General features: G+C 40.3%; 1 protein-coding gene across 4 annotated transcripts in view; it reads right to left on the bottom strand.

Moving 5' to 3' along the window:
* The window catches only part of Vcan (versican), a 103,531-nt gene extending 87,391 nt beyond the window's left edge, over positions 1-16,140 (bottom strand). The window contains exons 1-2 of one of the 4 annotated variants that reach the window (XM_048800243.1): positions 15,616-16,140; positions 3,341-3,416 (exon numbers count right to left, since the gene is read on the bottom strand). In XM_048800243.1, coding sequence (XP_048656200.1) covers positions 3,341-3,410 — 70 coding nt within the window. In that variant the 5' untranslated portion in view covers positions 3,411-3,416; positions 15,616-16,140. The remainder of the gene's footprint in view (positions 1-3,340; positions 3,417-15,615) is intronic. The other 3 variants (XM_015497869.2, XM_015497867.2, XM_015497868.2) reach the window with 3 other exon arrangements.
* Between the last annotated feature and the right edge of the window lie 741 nt (positions 16,141-16,881).

Raw genomic sequence — 16,881 nt, 5'->3', positions numbered from 1 at the left:
GTAAATTCCATCTGCACAATTGGATCAACTACACACAGAGAGACCTTGGCCAAATAAATGTCAGGTAGAGACTATGGAAATTTATCATTCTCAATAAACATCATTATGTTCTAGCTCACTCATTTGCTCTTGACTGTGCACATGTCTCCATTTCTTATTATTACAGAAATATTACCATAACTAGGTCAATGCTAGATAATCAATGATCACTACAATTTATAATCTAATATGATATATATTGCTATGGCAAAGAGCTCTTTGTGTGTTAAAATAAAGCTAATAACCAGTAGACAAGGTGCTCATTAATGTTTGCCCCAGACCTCTTAAGTGCCTGAGAAATAAACAGAGAAAACCTTAGGACAAAAGAACATGCATGTATCAACTCAATAAATTACTGCTGTAATATTGTATATCTTGTAGTTTTTAATGTTTTGCCTCTCAGAAGAAGAAATTAAATTTCCTGAAGACAGCCTCAAAATAATTTCATCCCAATAGTGATCATGTGTTTACAAAGTACAGGGCCTGATATGTACAAATCACTCAATATTGTTGATTATTACTATTTTTAATACTATGAAAGAGCTACACTGAATGTTGTTTTATTTTGTTTTTAATTGTGTCAGTTCTTTCTGTAAGTCTAAACTTAAGTGGTGAGATGTTTGCCTACTACTTCCTCTATAGTTTCCCCTCCATTACTGGCCATTCCTTTCCAGACCCCTTGCTATACACCCTCTCTCTTCACTGGATGCTGTTGCCCTTTCCTCTCTGTTACCCTTCGCCTTCATTTCCTGAAGCCTTTTAAAAGGACAGCTCTTGAACTCTTGGACTGTTAACAGATGGGGGAACCTAGACTCTGATAGTTCATTGCCTGAGCCCTTCATTGTGGCATTCATTCATTCATTCCCTCACTCACTCAGTCAACACATAAAATGTTTCAGTGCTGGTAGTGCAGCAGGTCCTCTGCTAGAAGATAAATGACAGCCCTTTTGTAGCTTATAGTCTACTTCAAACAGCTTGTAATAACAGAGTGGCATGTGTTGTGATAGTTTGATATCACAGGGTACAAAGGAAACACATAGGTGGAGGAAGGCTTATATGTTGGCCTGAAAGGGGGACAGAAAAACAGGAAAGGGAAAGAAGGGAAATAATGCCAGGATTCAGGGCATTCTAGATTCTTCTCCTCCCTCACCAGACTCCATCTTCTATTGGTGGGTCTGAGTCCAACTTAGCATCACTTTACCTCTTTACCCACCCAAATCACATCTTTCCATTGGTGTTGGCTACCACCCGACACAAGCTACCCTATTTCATGTACCAGCTACCAAAATAACCCCCTAAATAATTTTCCTGCTGCCACTCTTGCTCTTTTTTAGCCAAATATTCATGAAGCAGCAAAAATGAAATTTTAAAAACATTTATGAACTCATGTCTTCATGGCTAAAGACACTCTTCAGAGACTCATTGCTCTTGGAATTAAATCACATCTTCTCTAGACCTTGCAATGCCCTATATACAAAGCCTAACAGTGGAGAAGGACATGCACTGCTGAGACGGCCTTGGTTCTTCCCCTTGCTCAGCTACTCAATGGATATGGGGCTTTGAGCAAGTTACTTAGCCCTTGGTTTTCTGTATATCATACATTAATAATAAATGTTTCAATGAATTAGTATTAAGCACCTAAAGCAGTTCCTGATTCATAGGGAATTCTAGTCTAGATGTTATTATTTATAGGAGCTGGTCCTCTGTTTATTTCTGTCTATATTCCCTACCTTCCTCTTAATCACTGTTTTCCAACTTCAGTAACCTTTCTGTTGTTTAAACACATTACATATCTTCCTAACTTAGGGCCAGATATTGATGGCTGGCTACTCCTTAACATTCTCATTTCAGCTTTAATGATACTTTCTCAAAAAGAATACTCTCCCCAACCCAAACCTTTCTCTATGATTTCAGTCTATTTTCATCAATCACAAAAAGCTAAAAAAAAACTTATATAGTTTATTTTCTTAATGCCTGTTTCCTAGGGGATTAAGCTTAATAGAAGTTAGGACAATGTATTATTTCTCTGCTGGTATATCCCCAGACACCCAGAATAATATTTCCAAACTAAAAGTACTTAAAAGATATTGCACATAGGTAAATAAATGAGTGAGTTGGTGGGTGAGAGAATCAATGGATGGACACAGGGATGGATGCATGGATGATAGAGGGAGTAACACTCAAACCTTGAGTACTGAAGAATGAATTAAAGCAGAGCTGTGGAAAACAGGAGGAGTAGCAAGCAAAAGGAATTACATGTGAAAAACTAGGAAAGATAAAAGTATGTGCATGTGCAAATTAGTTTACAAAGTCTGAAGCAAGGAGCATGAAAAGGAAATGGAAGTTAGGTATGCAGTGTACAGAGACAGAAGGTCAGTGAAGTGCAGGAAAGTCTTTTCTTCAAATTCTTTGGTATGTCCTTTAAATAATGAACTTGGGATTATGGACCCCTAACCATGTGGATATAGAATTTTAAGCTAAGAAAAACAGTGCATATGCACTTGCCCAGTTACCCTTTTAAAAAGAAACGAAAGGGGGAAGGTAGGGACAAATCCTTGCTGTCAAATTTCTCTTTATCTTCTTGACTTTTTTCAAACTCTAGCCTCTTAAGTTTTTAAGAATCTGGTGTGTGTGTGTGTGTGTGTGTGTGTGTGTATGTATTATGGGGATTTAACCCAGGGGTTCTCTATCACTGAACCACACTCCCAGCTTTTATTTTTTTAAAATATTTATTTTTTAGTTGTAGTTGGACACTTTATTTTATTTTTTTTTATGTGGTGCTGAGGATCAAACTCAGGGACTTGCATGTGCTAGGTCAGTGCTCTACTGATGAGCCACAACCCCAGCGCCCCCAGCCTTTTTTAATCTTTTCCCTGATTGGCCTCAAACTAGGGATCCTCCTGTCTGTGCTTCTCCAGTAGCTAGGACTACAGGTGTGCACCACAACTCCAGGTAATCTTTTTGTTTGTTTGTTTGTTTTTCTCGTATAGAAAAGTCTTTGAGAAGCAGTTCTGAAGAAGTTAGAATTTCAAAATATGTCCAATGCCATATGAGACTTTTTACACAGTTCAAGAGGAATCTGGGTAGTTAGCAACCTGCTCATTATTTCATTTTGATTTATTTAAAATCACTGTTTACAGCCTAATACAATTTTAACCAAAAGTTTTGAGCACTAAATAGATTATAATTTTTTTACAAAAAAAAAAAGAAATACTTATTCTAGTGATTTCATACTGTCATTCCACCCACTGGTATTTAAATTTTTACTTTAGTTAGTAATAAAGAAATTTTCACTACTCACCTTTGTGTATTGCATGGGTTACTATTAAAGTTGAGCACATCCATAAGATGCTTTTTATATTTATCAACATCTTGTCCTAGACATGAGAGAAACAAAAAGTAAATTGCAAGCATTCAGACCCATGGCAGGCCATAAATCACATGTTATTTGTTCATTGTATGTAATAAGAGTAAAAGAAGTTTTCCTCTTGGATTGTGAAAACAGGAGGAAACTTGTAATAGGAAAAGTTATCTCAATACTCTGATTATTAAGTTGAATGTCACCCAAGACAGTAGTTACCAAAATAATCCCATAACCCAATTCAGGGATATATAACAGTGCGAATATGAATAATAGTCACAACTGAGTAGGCTGTAGGAAGAACAAGAGAGACCACAGCCTAAGTAACTATCAGCTAGGACCTGGCACAAAGAGGGAAAAGCAACCACAGAGTCGATTTAGAAACAGGAAGTTGATCATAGAACAAGAAAAGATGAGGAAGGTGAAAAAATGGAGCAGAAATGTTGAAAGTAAGATGAACGTAAGGTGAGAAGGAACCTATTGGTGATTAAGGCACATGATATCAAAACAGAGAGTAAAGACTTCAGTGCATGTTTTAGAGCACGGACCCCACTGAGTTTCTAGCTGGTTAAACCAAAAAACAAATATAAGGAGCTATGGATTACACAAGTGGACAATGATTGCCCTCAGTTTTAAAGCAAACGCTACTTTTTGAAAGTCTCAAGAGCAAATATTGAAAGAAAACACCCTGCATAGAGAGCCAGGAAACTGCTCTGACTTACTGTGTAACTTTAAGGAAGATGTTTGACAATATATGGATCTTAAAATGGTGTCCTCCCAGCTTGGATTTCTATGAAACTATAATTATGAGGAGGATAAGAACCAGTGTTGGGGACTGCTATAGTTTGGATCTTAAATATCTCCTAAAGTCCCACATGTGAAAAGCTTGCTCCTCAGTTTGGAACAATTGGAAGTTGAAAGAAACCTTTAAGAGGAGGACTTAGTTCGTGGTCTTATGTCAATGGCATGACCCTGGCAGGAGACTCTGGGACTCCCCTCTCTTTCCTAATTGTTTTGCTTCCCAGTCCCCATGAGGCGAGCAGTAACCACCAAGGAAGCCAAGAATGTTTCCTTAAAGACATTCTTCTTTCTTTTTTCTAACAAAACTCCAGCTCCAATCTAGTGTCTCCCCCTAAGTAAAGCCATGTACTTCCGAGAAGCCTAAGTCAAACCCCATTCCAAGAAGATGTTTCTGATATCCTAAGTAGATTATAAGTGGCCTCATTTCCTTTTCCAGTGTTTGGTTTTGTAATGATACATGGTTGAATTTTGGCTGATTAAATATAAGGAATTCCCTGCCTCTGGGTGGGGTGGGGAACTCCAGGGAAAGATATATTCGTCTTAAGAAGAGAAAAAAAAAGGAAGAGATGGCCACTTTTCTTCACTGACATTGTCATGAAAGAACATTTCTCCTTAAACTGTTGTAGCTGTCTCGCACACCTGAGTCTAGGTGATAGCCTCGCAGAATGAAGCTGAGAAAGAACCAGGAAAGACAAGGCTTCAATGAGTCCTCAAGTGTTAGACCTCAAGTGGCCCATACCTTTGAATTCCTTGTATATGAGCTAATAAATTCTTTATGTTTAAACCCTCTGCTATAATTTGGATTTTAAGTGTCCCTCAAAGCCTTGTGATAAAGCTTAGACCCAGCTTGGTGTCATTGGGAGGGACAGATGGCTTAAAGGAAGGGCCTGGTAGTAGATCTTTAAGTCATTGGAGGCATGCCACAAAAGGGGATCATGAGACCCTGGTCCTTTCTGTCTCTCTCTTTCTTCCCCTGGCCATGAGGTGAGCAGTTTGGCTCTGCCACATGCTCCCGCCATCATGTACTGCCATACCACAGGACTAAAACCAAAAGGGCCAACTAATCAAGGATTGAAGGCTCCAGTAATGTGAGTCAAAAGTCTTTTCTCTTTACAAGGTGATTATCTCAGGTATTTGCTACAGTAATGGAAAGTTGACTAACATATCCAGTGAAGTTTAAATAAAATCAGGGTTTTTGTAATTTGTAGCTAAAGACATACTGACACATATTTGAGTTGATGCCCTAAATAACTTCCTTGACCTTCCTTAGAAAACAACTAAATTATGATCTAAGAAACCTAGATTGAAAAGAAGTAACTGTTCTAAGACTCCAAGTCCAATTTGTGCTCCAATTCAACTTCATAATTTATGACAGCTATTTATTTTTTCTGAATATTATTCTACATCTGGCTTTATTTTGTGTATCTTGAAATAAGAGTTAGAACCTTTCTAAAATGTAATTGTAAACTTCTATAATTCTAACTATGACCTGAGGCACATTTTTTAAACCAAATTACACTACAAATCTCGGATTTTCCATCTGTAGATCAATTGATAATTCACAGTAAAAAAACATACAGTTAATAATCCTAAATTCACCTTGATTACTGAGTTTGTTATTTATCATATAATTACTGGGATATACTAATAGACTTTGTTAAATCCTAACTGAGCAATGCCATATTTTCTACACTTGGATTTCCTCTAAGACATCTCAGTAAGCTGATATGGCTTACAAGTTTATATTTTACTTACGTCTCGATGACATTACATTTCAGAAAAAAAAATAATAAGAAAGATGTCAATTTCACAGCCAACATGAAAGTTTAGGTTGTATCATAAAATGCTACTAAATACAATGTATTTCATGAGTATTAACTAAATCCAGATAAGAAACTTTTTTCAGTATACTTATAAATTAATAATTTCCTACTTGCCTACAAGAAAACTTGTTCTCCCTTTTTCCTTTTTCCTTTTGTCCAGGAAACTTTTATAAGCATAATTTAAAATTTCGATTCCACTATGAAACAGCACCGAATTCAAGTCCTGCATCCACTATCAGATTTGATGTAAATGACTGTATTTATAAGCATAATTTTCTACAGCAATTCAAGAGTGAACATTAGTACTTATTAATGAAGTGATTATAAGAATTGATAAAGTAATCCCATAAAATATTTGCTCAGTAACACAGTGGATTCAATACTCAATATTTATTATTAAAATTACTAATTCAGGGGGGCTGGGATTGTGGCTCAGTGTAGAGTGCTCGCCTGGCTGCTCGAAGCACAGGGTTCGATCCTCAGCACCACATATAAATAAAAATAAAGATATTGTGCCCACCTAAAACTAGAGAATTTTTTAAAAATTTCTAATTCAGGGTTTCTACAAGTGTTCAAATTCTGTCCTAATATCACTAATAATTAAAACTATTTAAAGCTCTAGATTATAACCTAGGTTGTCACATACAATAGCAATGTACAATTTTGTGCTTATAATAAATTACCTTGCAACTTGTTGCTATGTACTTTGAATCATTGTCTACAAATATGTTTTATCTCCTCTGTAGACCAGTAGGCTTCAGGAATAATATCTTATTCAAACTTCTAATTTTACAATATTTCCACAAAGCCTTCAGAGCAGATCCTTAAAGAAGGTTGGTTGACCATGACCAATAGTTCCATTTCTTTTTCAGGGCGAATAACTTTGCAGGACAGGGGCACTCTATCACTAAGCTGACCCTTTGTTTTGGTGCCAATAATTCCTTATGAATTAATAACCTCTTATAGGGCTAATTAATACTTGAAATACATTTGTATCAGTCCAGTTGAATATTTACCATCACCTCATATCTGGTATTTGTCAATATCTACAGTGTCAAATCTCATAACAAAACCAACGGAGAAACTTGTGAGCCTGATTCAAGGATGGTCTTCTGTATCTTTCCTACCCAAAAAAAGATACTCAAAATTCTAACTCTTTGGGCCATACTTAATACTTATAAAAGCATCTTTATTTTTTGAAGGTGGGGGTGGTCCTTCAACTATACAAGTAAAACAAATATACTCATTACTTGCCCTAGGACCGCCCCTGAGACTAGAGGAGGGAAGCCAGTGCATTAAATATATAGGGAAGAGCCCAGTGTTGTAGCACCTGCCTTTAATCCCAGCAATGCAGGGGACTGAGGCAGGAGGACCCCAAGTTCAAGGTCAGTCTGGCAATTTAGCAAGACCCTGCCTCAAAACAAAGGGTTAGCTTAGTGACAGAGTGCCCCTGTTTTCAATCCCCAGTAACACACACTTGCACACAGGTGTGCACACGCACACCCCAAAATAGAGCGAAAAAAAGAAAGAAAAAACTTAGTGTTTTCCTGTCTTTAGGCTAGGTCCTGATCTCTTTTTGTGAATAAGCAAAAGATGTTGTATTGCTAGGTCTGTGTTCCTAGTGGCCAATCATCAGCAATAATTTTGCAGCAGTTCTCCCCTTGAGTCCCTCCCTGTGCTTGAGGTCATCACTGCCCTACTGAGCCTCTTTAACATTTCTACTCTAGGGTCCGTGTAGCCACCGGCATTTGCAAAGCTCAAATTAAAGGATGATCATTTATCTGTTTAGTAAATTTGTCAGAGTGCTTTTACTGCCACAGAGTCACATTCCCATTGCTTCTTCCCCAGAGTCTGTGTTTTAGTTCTCTAATTTTCTTAAGGCTATGCTTGTGTCCTTGATTATTAAAATATACTGTTTGTCTTCTGCATTTGATCTTTTTAAGTGGAAAACTCTCAAAGACTCTCTCTGTTTTTAGCACCACTCCAACCTTCATTTCCATTCTTCTGCTCTTCCGTGTCTGTCTTGTAAGCACTGTTTGTTAGTGATAACAAGTCTGTGTGCATGGAAAGACCTGGAAGATATAAGAACCAGTGCCTATATTTAGCCTTCTACTTCAGTAATGTCAATGAGAAGAGAAAAGAGCCATCAAACAATCAAGGTACAGATGACTGAAACTGTTCCGTTGCCTGGGAGACAAAATGACAAGGTCAACAGGACTCCTGTCCATGAGAACTGTCTGCAGAGAGGAGGGTCATGCCAGGAATAGGCTGCCTCAGAGAGAGCCAAGCCTCTCTATTAAACAGATATTTAGTATTCTCCCTTGATTTTAGAGAAGTCCAACTGAGCAAGGGGTGACTTCAGGATGCAGACACAGAGGTTTTGTCTGCAATTCTGCTACTTAGTTACCCTAGACAACCAATTGTCTAGGGTACCTTGGTCACAAAGTGGATGCAGTGAGCATTGCTTTTCATATTACTCCTCTCTTCTTCTCATGAGAAGAACTGCTGTAATTCAGAGAGACATCTGGTGGTTTAGACATGAAGTTTCATGAATTTGTGTCACAGTAGTGATTATAGTGCATACACTAGAGACTCAATTCCTGAACCTGGGCTTGGCTAAGCTTTTTTGTGTTGTTGTCCCTCAGTCCTGCACTGTTCTCTGTCTGACAACTGCTTCCTTTATTACTCCACCTTTCATGTGTTCTATTTTCATTATAGCACATGTTATCATTTTACTTATGTGTTTGAGAATTACCTTTCTCTAATCATCATAACAGAAATTCCAAGAAAGCAGTCTTTGATGTTTTGTTCACTCCTGTGTCCATAGTGCCTAAGATTTTCAGTAAATATTTGTTAAAAGGGTGAATATATATCCATTTTTACATAATTAGATGCATACAATATAAACAGTTCTGTGCTTTACTTTCTTGCTCCAAGTCACCACATTCTATTTTTCTATTACTTTCATTTCTTTTCTGTTATTTTCATAAATGGATATAGTAACAACTTTTATTTAACCAGTTCTCTATAAGGAACCTTTAAGATGTTTCCAAATTTTTGCTATTAAAAACAGTGCTGCAGGCCTGGGGTGGTGACTCAGTAGTACAGCCCTTGCCTGGCACGTGTGAGGTGCTGGGTTCAATCCTCAGCACCACATATAAATAAATAAATAAATAAGTTTTTGTGTCCATTACAACTAAAAAAAAAAGAAGAAAAATGTTGTAGGTGGACATGGTGGTGCACACCTATAATCCCAGCGACTCAGGAGGCTGAAGCAAGACGACTGCAAGTCTAAGGCCATCCTCAACAACTTAGTGAGGCCCTAAGCAATTTACCAAGATCCTGTCTCAAAATAAAAATAAAAATAAAAGGCCAGGGATATGGCTCAAGAAAAGAAAAATAAACAATGCTGCAAAGTATATCTTTATACATTCTTCTTGGGGACATTTGTACCAATATCTATATGATACTATGTAGCAGTAGAATTGTTAGGTCAGAGGATATATGTGTTTAAAAAAAACTTGATGGTAAATCATAAAAGTTGATTGCCGAACTATTTTAGAGAAGATAAACGTATTTGCACTCCCACAATATCTGATGAGACTCAGTTTCTCTACAACCTGGACAACACACTTGTTTCTCAAACCCTTTTTTCTTTACTGTGCAGACTGATGAAAAAAAAATGGTACAGCAGAACATTGGTACTTATTATTCTAATTATAAATGAGGCTATACATATTTTCATATTATTAAAAAATTTCTACTTCTCTTTGACACTACCTGTATAGAACTTTTGACCATTTAAAAAATATAGATTCCTTTATTTTAATTATTCCTAAGCTTTCTGGCTATATTTGAAGTTATTAGCCCTTTGTCTTACATGTGTTGCAGATTGCCTCCAAAAGTGCTATGTTTGTGTAGATAACTTAATTATTATTGAATCAGACTTATCATATTTTCTGGTTTGGCTTCTGGGTTTATGTTTTGCTTAGGACAGGTCTTTCTCCTCCTGGTTTATTTTTTTAAAATCCCATGTCTTCCTCTAATCAGTTTTCTAGTAACTTCTTTTTTTAAAAAAAATCATTCCTTACATTTCATATTTATCTTTAAAATATTTTAGAATGATAAACAGATATTGATTTATTTTAAGTTGACCACTTGTCCCCAAATCATTTATTGAATAATTCTTCTTTTTTACTGAATGACTGTGCCATTTGAGTCTATTTCTGAACTTTTATTTCTGATTAATAAAACTGAAAAATGTTTAGACAGTATGTCCTTCTCTGCATCATTTTGTTTAATAAAAACACCTGACTTGGATATGCTGTTATTATTAAGGTTACAGGATTAGATCAATATGAATTCCATGGGCACAATATATTATCATCCCAAATTTGTATAGCTTTTTTACTTTTCAAAGCCCCTTCATAGGTATTTACTTTTTTGATCCTTATGACTGCATATTAATTTAATCAATTGTGACATTAAAGATCCAGAAGTTCTGTCTTTACTTGCTTTTCCTAACTGGAGGGTCAAACTGAAACTTTATGATTTCAAGGCTACTGTTTACCCTGCTGTACCTCAGGTAATATCAAATCAGTAATATAATAGTGAAAAATATATAATTTATTAAATGTTATATGTGTTTATTATAAAATATGTAATTTCATTTTATAGACATAAAAAGTTCTTAAAAATCTTAGAAAAATGAAGTAGGATGTCTACTATATATAATAAGTATAGAAATAAATTTAAATGTAGATCTACATTTGTATCTTTTATATTAGGAAACATAACAGGCAAATGTATTAAACAAAGATCCTTTGTTCTGACCATTGAAAGACAACCAGAGGCACATTCAGTGATAAGAACTTAGCAGGGTCTGAAAACACTGCATATACACATATGTTTGTACATTTTATACATATATACATGTATATTTTAATGTATACAATTTACTAAGTCTGGGTTACAAGAGGAAACTGGCAAAAATTCACTAATCCAAATGGAGCTTGGCCAAGACATTTGCCTTTACTCTCCCTTGTTCTGATTCCAAATCAGAGAGAGTACAGGCTTTGTGTTTTCTGGTAAAGCACAAACCTATGCAACAATTAGCATATTTTCTCAAACCTGAGCAAATAACCCCCAACAATGAGTGTTTGTCTGTCCTAACAGATTTCTTTAGGTGGGTGGTGAAAAAATAACCTACTATAGCCATTCATTGTTTCCTCAAAAGAACCATGTGTCTTGAGAGTTTCTACTCCTTCACAGAGAAATGTCCCATTAAAATACACTGTCTATTGATGTTTATCCATGAATAAAGTCAACAAAAATGTTTAAACTCCAGGAGGAAAGTAAAGCTTAGTTATAAGACTATGGGAGACAGACTAAGTTGATCTTTGTGCTCTCAGGTTCTGATGTTCAATTAGTGATCAATCATTAACTACAGAGTACTTAACCATAATAATGTAAGAAAAGAAAGAACAATGGTTGTATCTTTAACATTAATTATATTCAGCTTTGAGTTAGCTATTTAGATCCTTTCCAAACAAAATTCACTAGTATGTACATACAGATATCTTGGAATATCAGAGATATCACCCTTCAATTTGCAAATAGGGGAAAGAAAGACAGACAAACAGGAAATCTTCATCTGTAGACACATAAACCTAAGAAGTTTCTTTTCAAACTTCATTTTTAAAAGCAATTAGTTTAATCTAGGAAGAATTTAAATTGTTTTAATCTATCAAGAAAAATGAAACTTTGAACTCTTACATAAATCCTAAGTCATTGTCTTATATCTTATCCCTTTTCCACCACCCACAAGATTAAGGACTGGAGACTTCCTGTTGGAGGAAGTAATGGCTCAATCCTTTGGATTCTATTGGAACACTGGGAACAGGTATATACAATTATAAAATGTTCCTTTCTTAAAGATTAGAACTAGAAGCTGGACTCTTTAAGACCTCTTTGATACACTCTGTTCTCAGGTTTCAAAGTTACTTATTCCCCAAACTGGAAATGGATTCTACCTCAGAAAACTAATTGTGGCTTCCATGGTGCCTTCCTGCTTTCCTATTATATTAATTTCATAATATCTTGTTTTAGGAATTTATATGATTATTTTCACAACAGGCTTTGTACAATTGCCAAGCAGCACCTAAAACAACTTAGGTTACAGTTTTTAGAAGGAAACAAAAGGAAAGTGGATCAATTCGTTACAGAATTTAAGGTGATAGGAGAGACCATTTAAACAGTTTTTCCAAAATAGAAGAATTAGGCAAATTTAAAATGCAACTTTAGCAGCATCTAGTCTACGCCACTTTCTCCTAGGTCTCTACTTCAGTCATTTGTTCTGAACTCATACGTGGTCCTGACCCACTCTAAGGCTCCTGATTGATGCACAAGGACCTCAGTTACACCCACAACCCTTTAATGCTTGCCCCCAAGCAATTCTGTTTGTCCTTTGACAGTCTGGAACGTGATTAATCTTGTAATTGACTAAAAGTGTTCTTTAGACAGACTCGAATGTATTTAAAAACTAATATAATAGAGTACATGATAAGCTCCTCTCGTCTCATTTTTGTGCCAAAATAAAAATAAAAAGAGTTGGCTTGGAGTACATCTTTACCTCTTCCTCGATGCATATATATAAAAAAAAAAAAGCCACTCTGCATTTTCCCTAACACTCCTAAGAAGCAAGACGAAAAGGAGAAAAAAAAACTTAAATAGTCTTTTAATAAAAGTTTAGCGCCATTTGAATAGAAGTTGGGTTTGCTCCAGCTGCAGACGCTCAGCCGGCCGGGAGCGCTGGGTGCGCGGCCTCCCTGCACTCTGCTAGACCAGGGCCCCGCCTTCCTCTGTCCTGCCCGGGTCCAGCTTCGCCCCGCCCCCATTGGCCGCTGTAACCAGGGTAATCAGGCTGAATTGACTGCCGGTGCGGCTGTGCAGCTGTCTCCGAGCCCAGGAAGTCACACCCGTCTCGGGCCCAGAGCTGAAGCTCCAGCCCACGTGGCGGCTGGCGAAACCCGGTGCTGAGGGGAGTGTCTGGCGCGGTTCCTCCCCCTCGCGGGCCGAGTAAGTGAAGGCTGCCCACAGCCCAGCCCCAGCTCCTGTAGGTGGAGCTGGACCACCTCGGCTCATTAAGTTCCTTCTCACCCTTCCATCTCAGCACGCCTCTCCAGATGCATTTGTTATCCTTTGTGAGCGTGAAAAAACGAAATTTGGTCAAAAATCTTAAAAGGAGTTCTTTCGGTTCCCGGGAGTTTGCGTTCATCTACCCCATGTCCATTCCTTTCTTTTCCTCCTTCTCTTCATTGTCCCATTTCCTTCCCCTCCCCTTCCTTTCCTTTCTTTTTCCTCCAGGCTCCCGAATTCTCAATTTCCATGTGTAACGTGCGTCCTGAAGTTGAAGAATTTAAGATTAAGATTATGGGTCCTCCTTTTGCAATATCCTGGGGCGGGGCCTTAGCATTGGTTTCAAGTGGTCATGGACCTCGCTAAAATTTGTAAAAGTAGGTATTCTGTATTATCTTTCTTGAAGATTCCCAAGATTGTGCGTCAAGAACCCCTAAACCTAGATCTGTCCTTGGCGTTGTGTTAGTCTAAGCGGCAGACTGGACTCAGAGCGCTGCGTGCAGCCCAGCAAACTCTGGAAAAGGCTCCTGTGCACCTCGAAAGACAAAAGTCTCTTCTTTCAGCTCTTCGAAACCCCTAGATTTACGACGCGGATTCTGAAGTGGAAAATTACGAAAGGAAAGCGAGTGCCTTCTATCCTTGAACATAAGATTGTGAAGTCGGCCCGGTTCTCTTGCTTTGGGGAGCGCCCCTTCTCCACTTATGCTAGACTTCTCCATCAGGGGGCGCCCACATCCGCCAAAAACTCCCCATTCCTAGACATCTGGGTTTTGCAAGTCCGAAACACTGAGCTGGGGGCAGATCCGAGGGAGCGCACCGCCTTCCTCGCTCCGCCCTCCCTGCCTGCCTCCTTGGACAGAGAAGGCTGAGATTTCACACTAGCCATTCATTTGTCAGCCGTGGGGGAGGGGACGCAGGAGTGAGATCGAGCACAGGCTGGGAGAGAGGAAGGCAGTTAAAGAAGATGGAGACAGAAAGGGAGACACAAAGATGAGAAGGGAACGAGCCATGAGATGGTCTTTCTGCTGTGGGTGTGCGCCCGGTGGTACAGCTTTTCAGGCGCGCGTTAGACTTCTCCCTCCCTCAGAATTTCCCAGGGACCCGCAGGACTTGCCGAGATGCAGCTGGACCTGAGAGCAAATAGTTTAGGCTATGACACTATTTTCCTACCCCGCTCCCCATAGCCTAACACTCTGACCACTCCACGCCCGATGACCCAGCGAGCTGGGACAACAGATTGCCCCTGGTCTGCTCGCCTCAAGGAAGTCTCTCTGCAGCACCCACGCCTCCGCAGGGCTATGGGACCCTGCAGCCGAGGGAGTCCCCTGGGACTTCCGACACACACACACACACACACACACACACACACACACACACACACACACTCCGCAGCCATTCCACCCGCCAGTAAAGTTGCTCAACTTTACTGGGAGGGGGTGGGGATATGGAAGGGAACCGAGAACTGCTGTAATCCAGGAGAGAAGGCTGGAACCAGAGGCCCCTGATTTGGGACCCCGCGCCACCTTTGTCTAGAGAGAGCCCTGGGCGCTGGTTTGCTTATTGAGACGGGAGCGACAACTCCCATTTCTCTCCTAAGAGTGAGAAAAAATTCTTGCCTATACCTGCGGGTTCAGAGCAAGCTTTCCCGCCCAGTAGCCTCCAAGATCCCCGCGATGCTCCAAGAACCCCACCCCCATCTCCATCTCCTTCCCCTTCCCTGCTGGCCCCGGAGCACCACGCGCAGGACAAAAGAACACAGGGTCTTCGGGAGAGAACTGTGACATCCCCCAAGTCGTCAAAGAGACTCAACCCTGGACCCCGGACCTCCCGGGTCAGCCCCCCTCCCATAATGCCTGCGGCTGAGGGGGTCACGTCCGCGCAGGTCCCGGGCTGCTAAGGCATAAGGTTGCACTGTCAGGAGCTGCCCAGAAGTGGCTTTCCAGGAACGGCAGGCACTGACCACACACCAGGGACCAGGAAACCAGGTGGTCTGCACCAAGGTGGCTTCAGGGACTTGTACGTGGGCAAGTCTCGGGAGCCCCCATTCAAACTTTTGCCTCAAGCTGGTTAACAACAAAGACAAAATCAAGGTGCCAGGGGTCCCTCCCCTCCTTCCAGCTCGAGATACCACGACTTTTCCAGAATTTCTCTACAAATCCCTTCCCCCAGTTCCGTTAGTCCTACTACCTCCACCCCACCCGGGGTTTCTTTTGTCTGGATCTTTTCGGCACCAAGGTCCCTCTGTATTTCTGTCTCCAAAAATCCCTTTGAAAGTTACCTGAATTTTTAAGTGCAAATATTTCCTTAACTTTACGTTACAGCTACTTTTCTTTGCCTTAATTAAATCCTTCTACCAACTGCAATGTACCTCCTTTTTCTGAGCTGAAGGCTTTTTTTTTTTTTTCTCCCTCCTATAAGTTTCTTTTAAAGGGGGAACAAAAGAAACGTGATTACCTTGAAAGGCGGTTTTTTTGCAGTTTGGGTAAAAAATTCACCGCAGCGCTGTGCAAATGAACTCGGCGTTGCCCGTGAGAGTCACATAGGAAGCGTGGTGGCCTGGGGAAGGGTGTGGAGGGTGCGGGACGTTGCTGAAGGATGAGGGAGGATGCGGGGCTGGCCGCAAATCCCGGTCCCAGCGCCTGTCCACAGCACCTAATGTTCGCGGCTGTTGCGCCCGCGCTCCTGGAGTTCTTCCCCAGAAAGGCTCGGGGCAGCTCGCCTGCAAGTTCAAATGCGGGTTGTGACACCCATCATCATTATATCACTGTACCGTCAGCGCCGAGGAGGAGACTCAGCAAGGAGAAGGAGGAGGGAGAGGAGGAGGGTTCATTCACAGGCTCCAGAAGCGCTCCGCAGCTTCAACCACTCCTAAGAGCCCAGGCTAGGAAAGCAGGCGGAGGGGCGGAAAGGCAGTGCTCCGCGCCTGTGGTAGGGACCGCCTGCCTCCCTCCCCAGGCACTCCCACTTCTCAGCGTTTCTTCCTGAGGAGAAGTACCAATCGGCTTGGGGACAGCAGCGCTCCCCATTCAGCGACTCACTCAGTAACATCGTGCTCGCGGAAACCACTGCCTTCCCACCCCTTCCCCACCCCCACTTCCCCGCCCCCGTGCTGCCAGTCCTGAATTAGGGGAAAGGAGCCCCCAGGCTTTTGTAGGGTAGGCAAACACAAAACAATTGAATATAGTCAATCCTTCCCAGGAGCAAGGAAACTCTGTAAAATCAGCAAAGAACTTGGCTACAGTGCGTTTATGCGCCCACTGAGCTTGCCTGTCGCAAATAAGAAGTGTCAGGCTCAAGAGTCCTGCCAACCTGAAAGAGACACTGAGAAAATGAGATCCTTCTGAGTCCTAGAGAGAAAGTGTAAGAATTCCCCACTACCCTCCCCGGGGAACTGCCCAATGGGGAGCCTGGCGGCACCGCAATACACAAAGACCCTGGTAATAAAAGGCTGGACAGGAAATACCCCCAGGCAAATCCCTCGTTGGATTCAAAGAGAATCCTCTTCCTTTACCACAAATCCTCATCTCTCCACGGAAATCTAGACTCTGCATTCTTCGTTCTCCCCTTCCCTCTGTCTTTCAAAGTGTCCCTTATAGTAAAATATTTATTTATTTTTTTCTGAGAAACAGAGACTCCTTGGAGGTAACAATCATCTTCTATGTTTTCAGGAACTAGGACCATAATCTTTCATGGGTTCATGAGATTTTTTTTGTTAGGCCC

This window comes from Marmota marmota, unplaced genomic scaffold (assembly GCF_001458135.2).
Source record: "Marmota marmota marmota unplaced genomic scaffold, marMar, whole genome shotgun sequence".
Lineage (NCBI taxonomy): Eukaryota > Metazoa > Chordata > Mammalia > Rodentia > Sciuridae > Marmota > Marmota marmota.
Note: the sequence above shows the minus strand (reverse complement) of the source record. Positions and strands in the feature narration are given on the sequence as shown.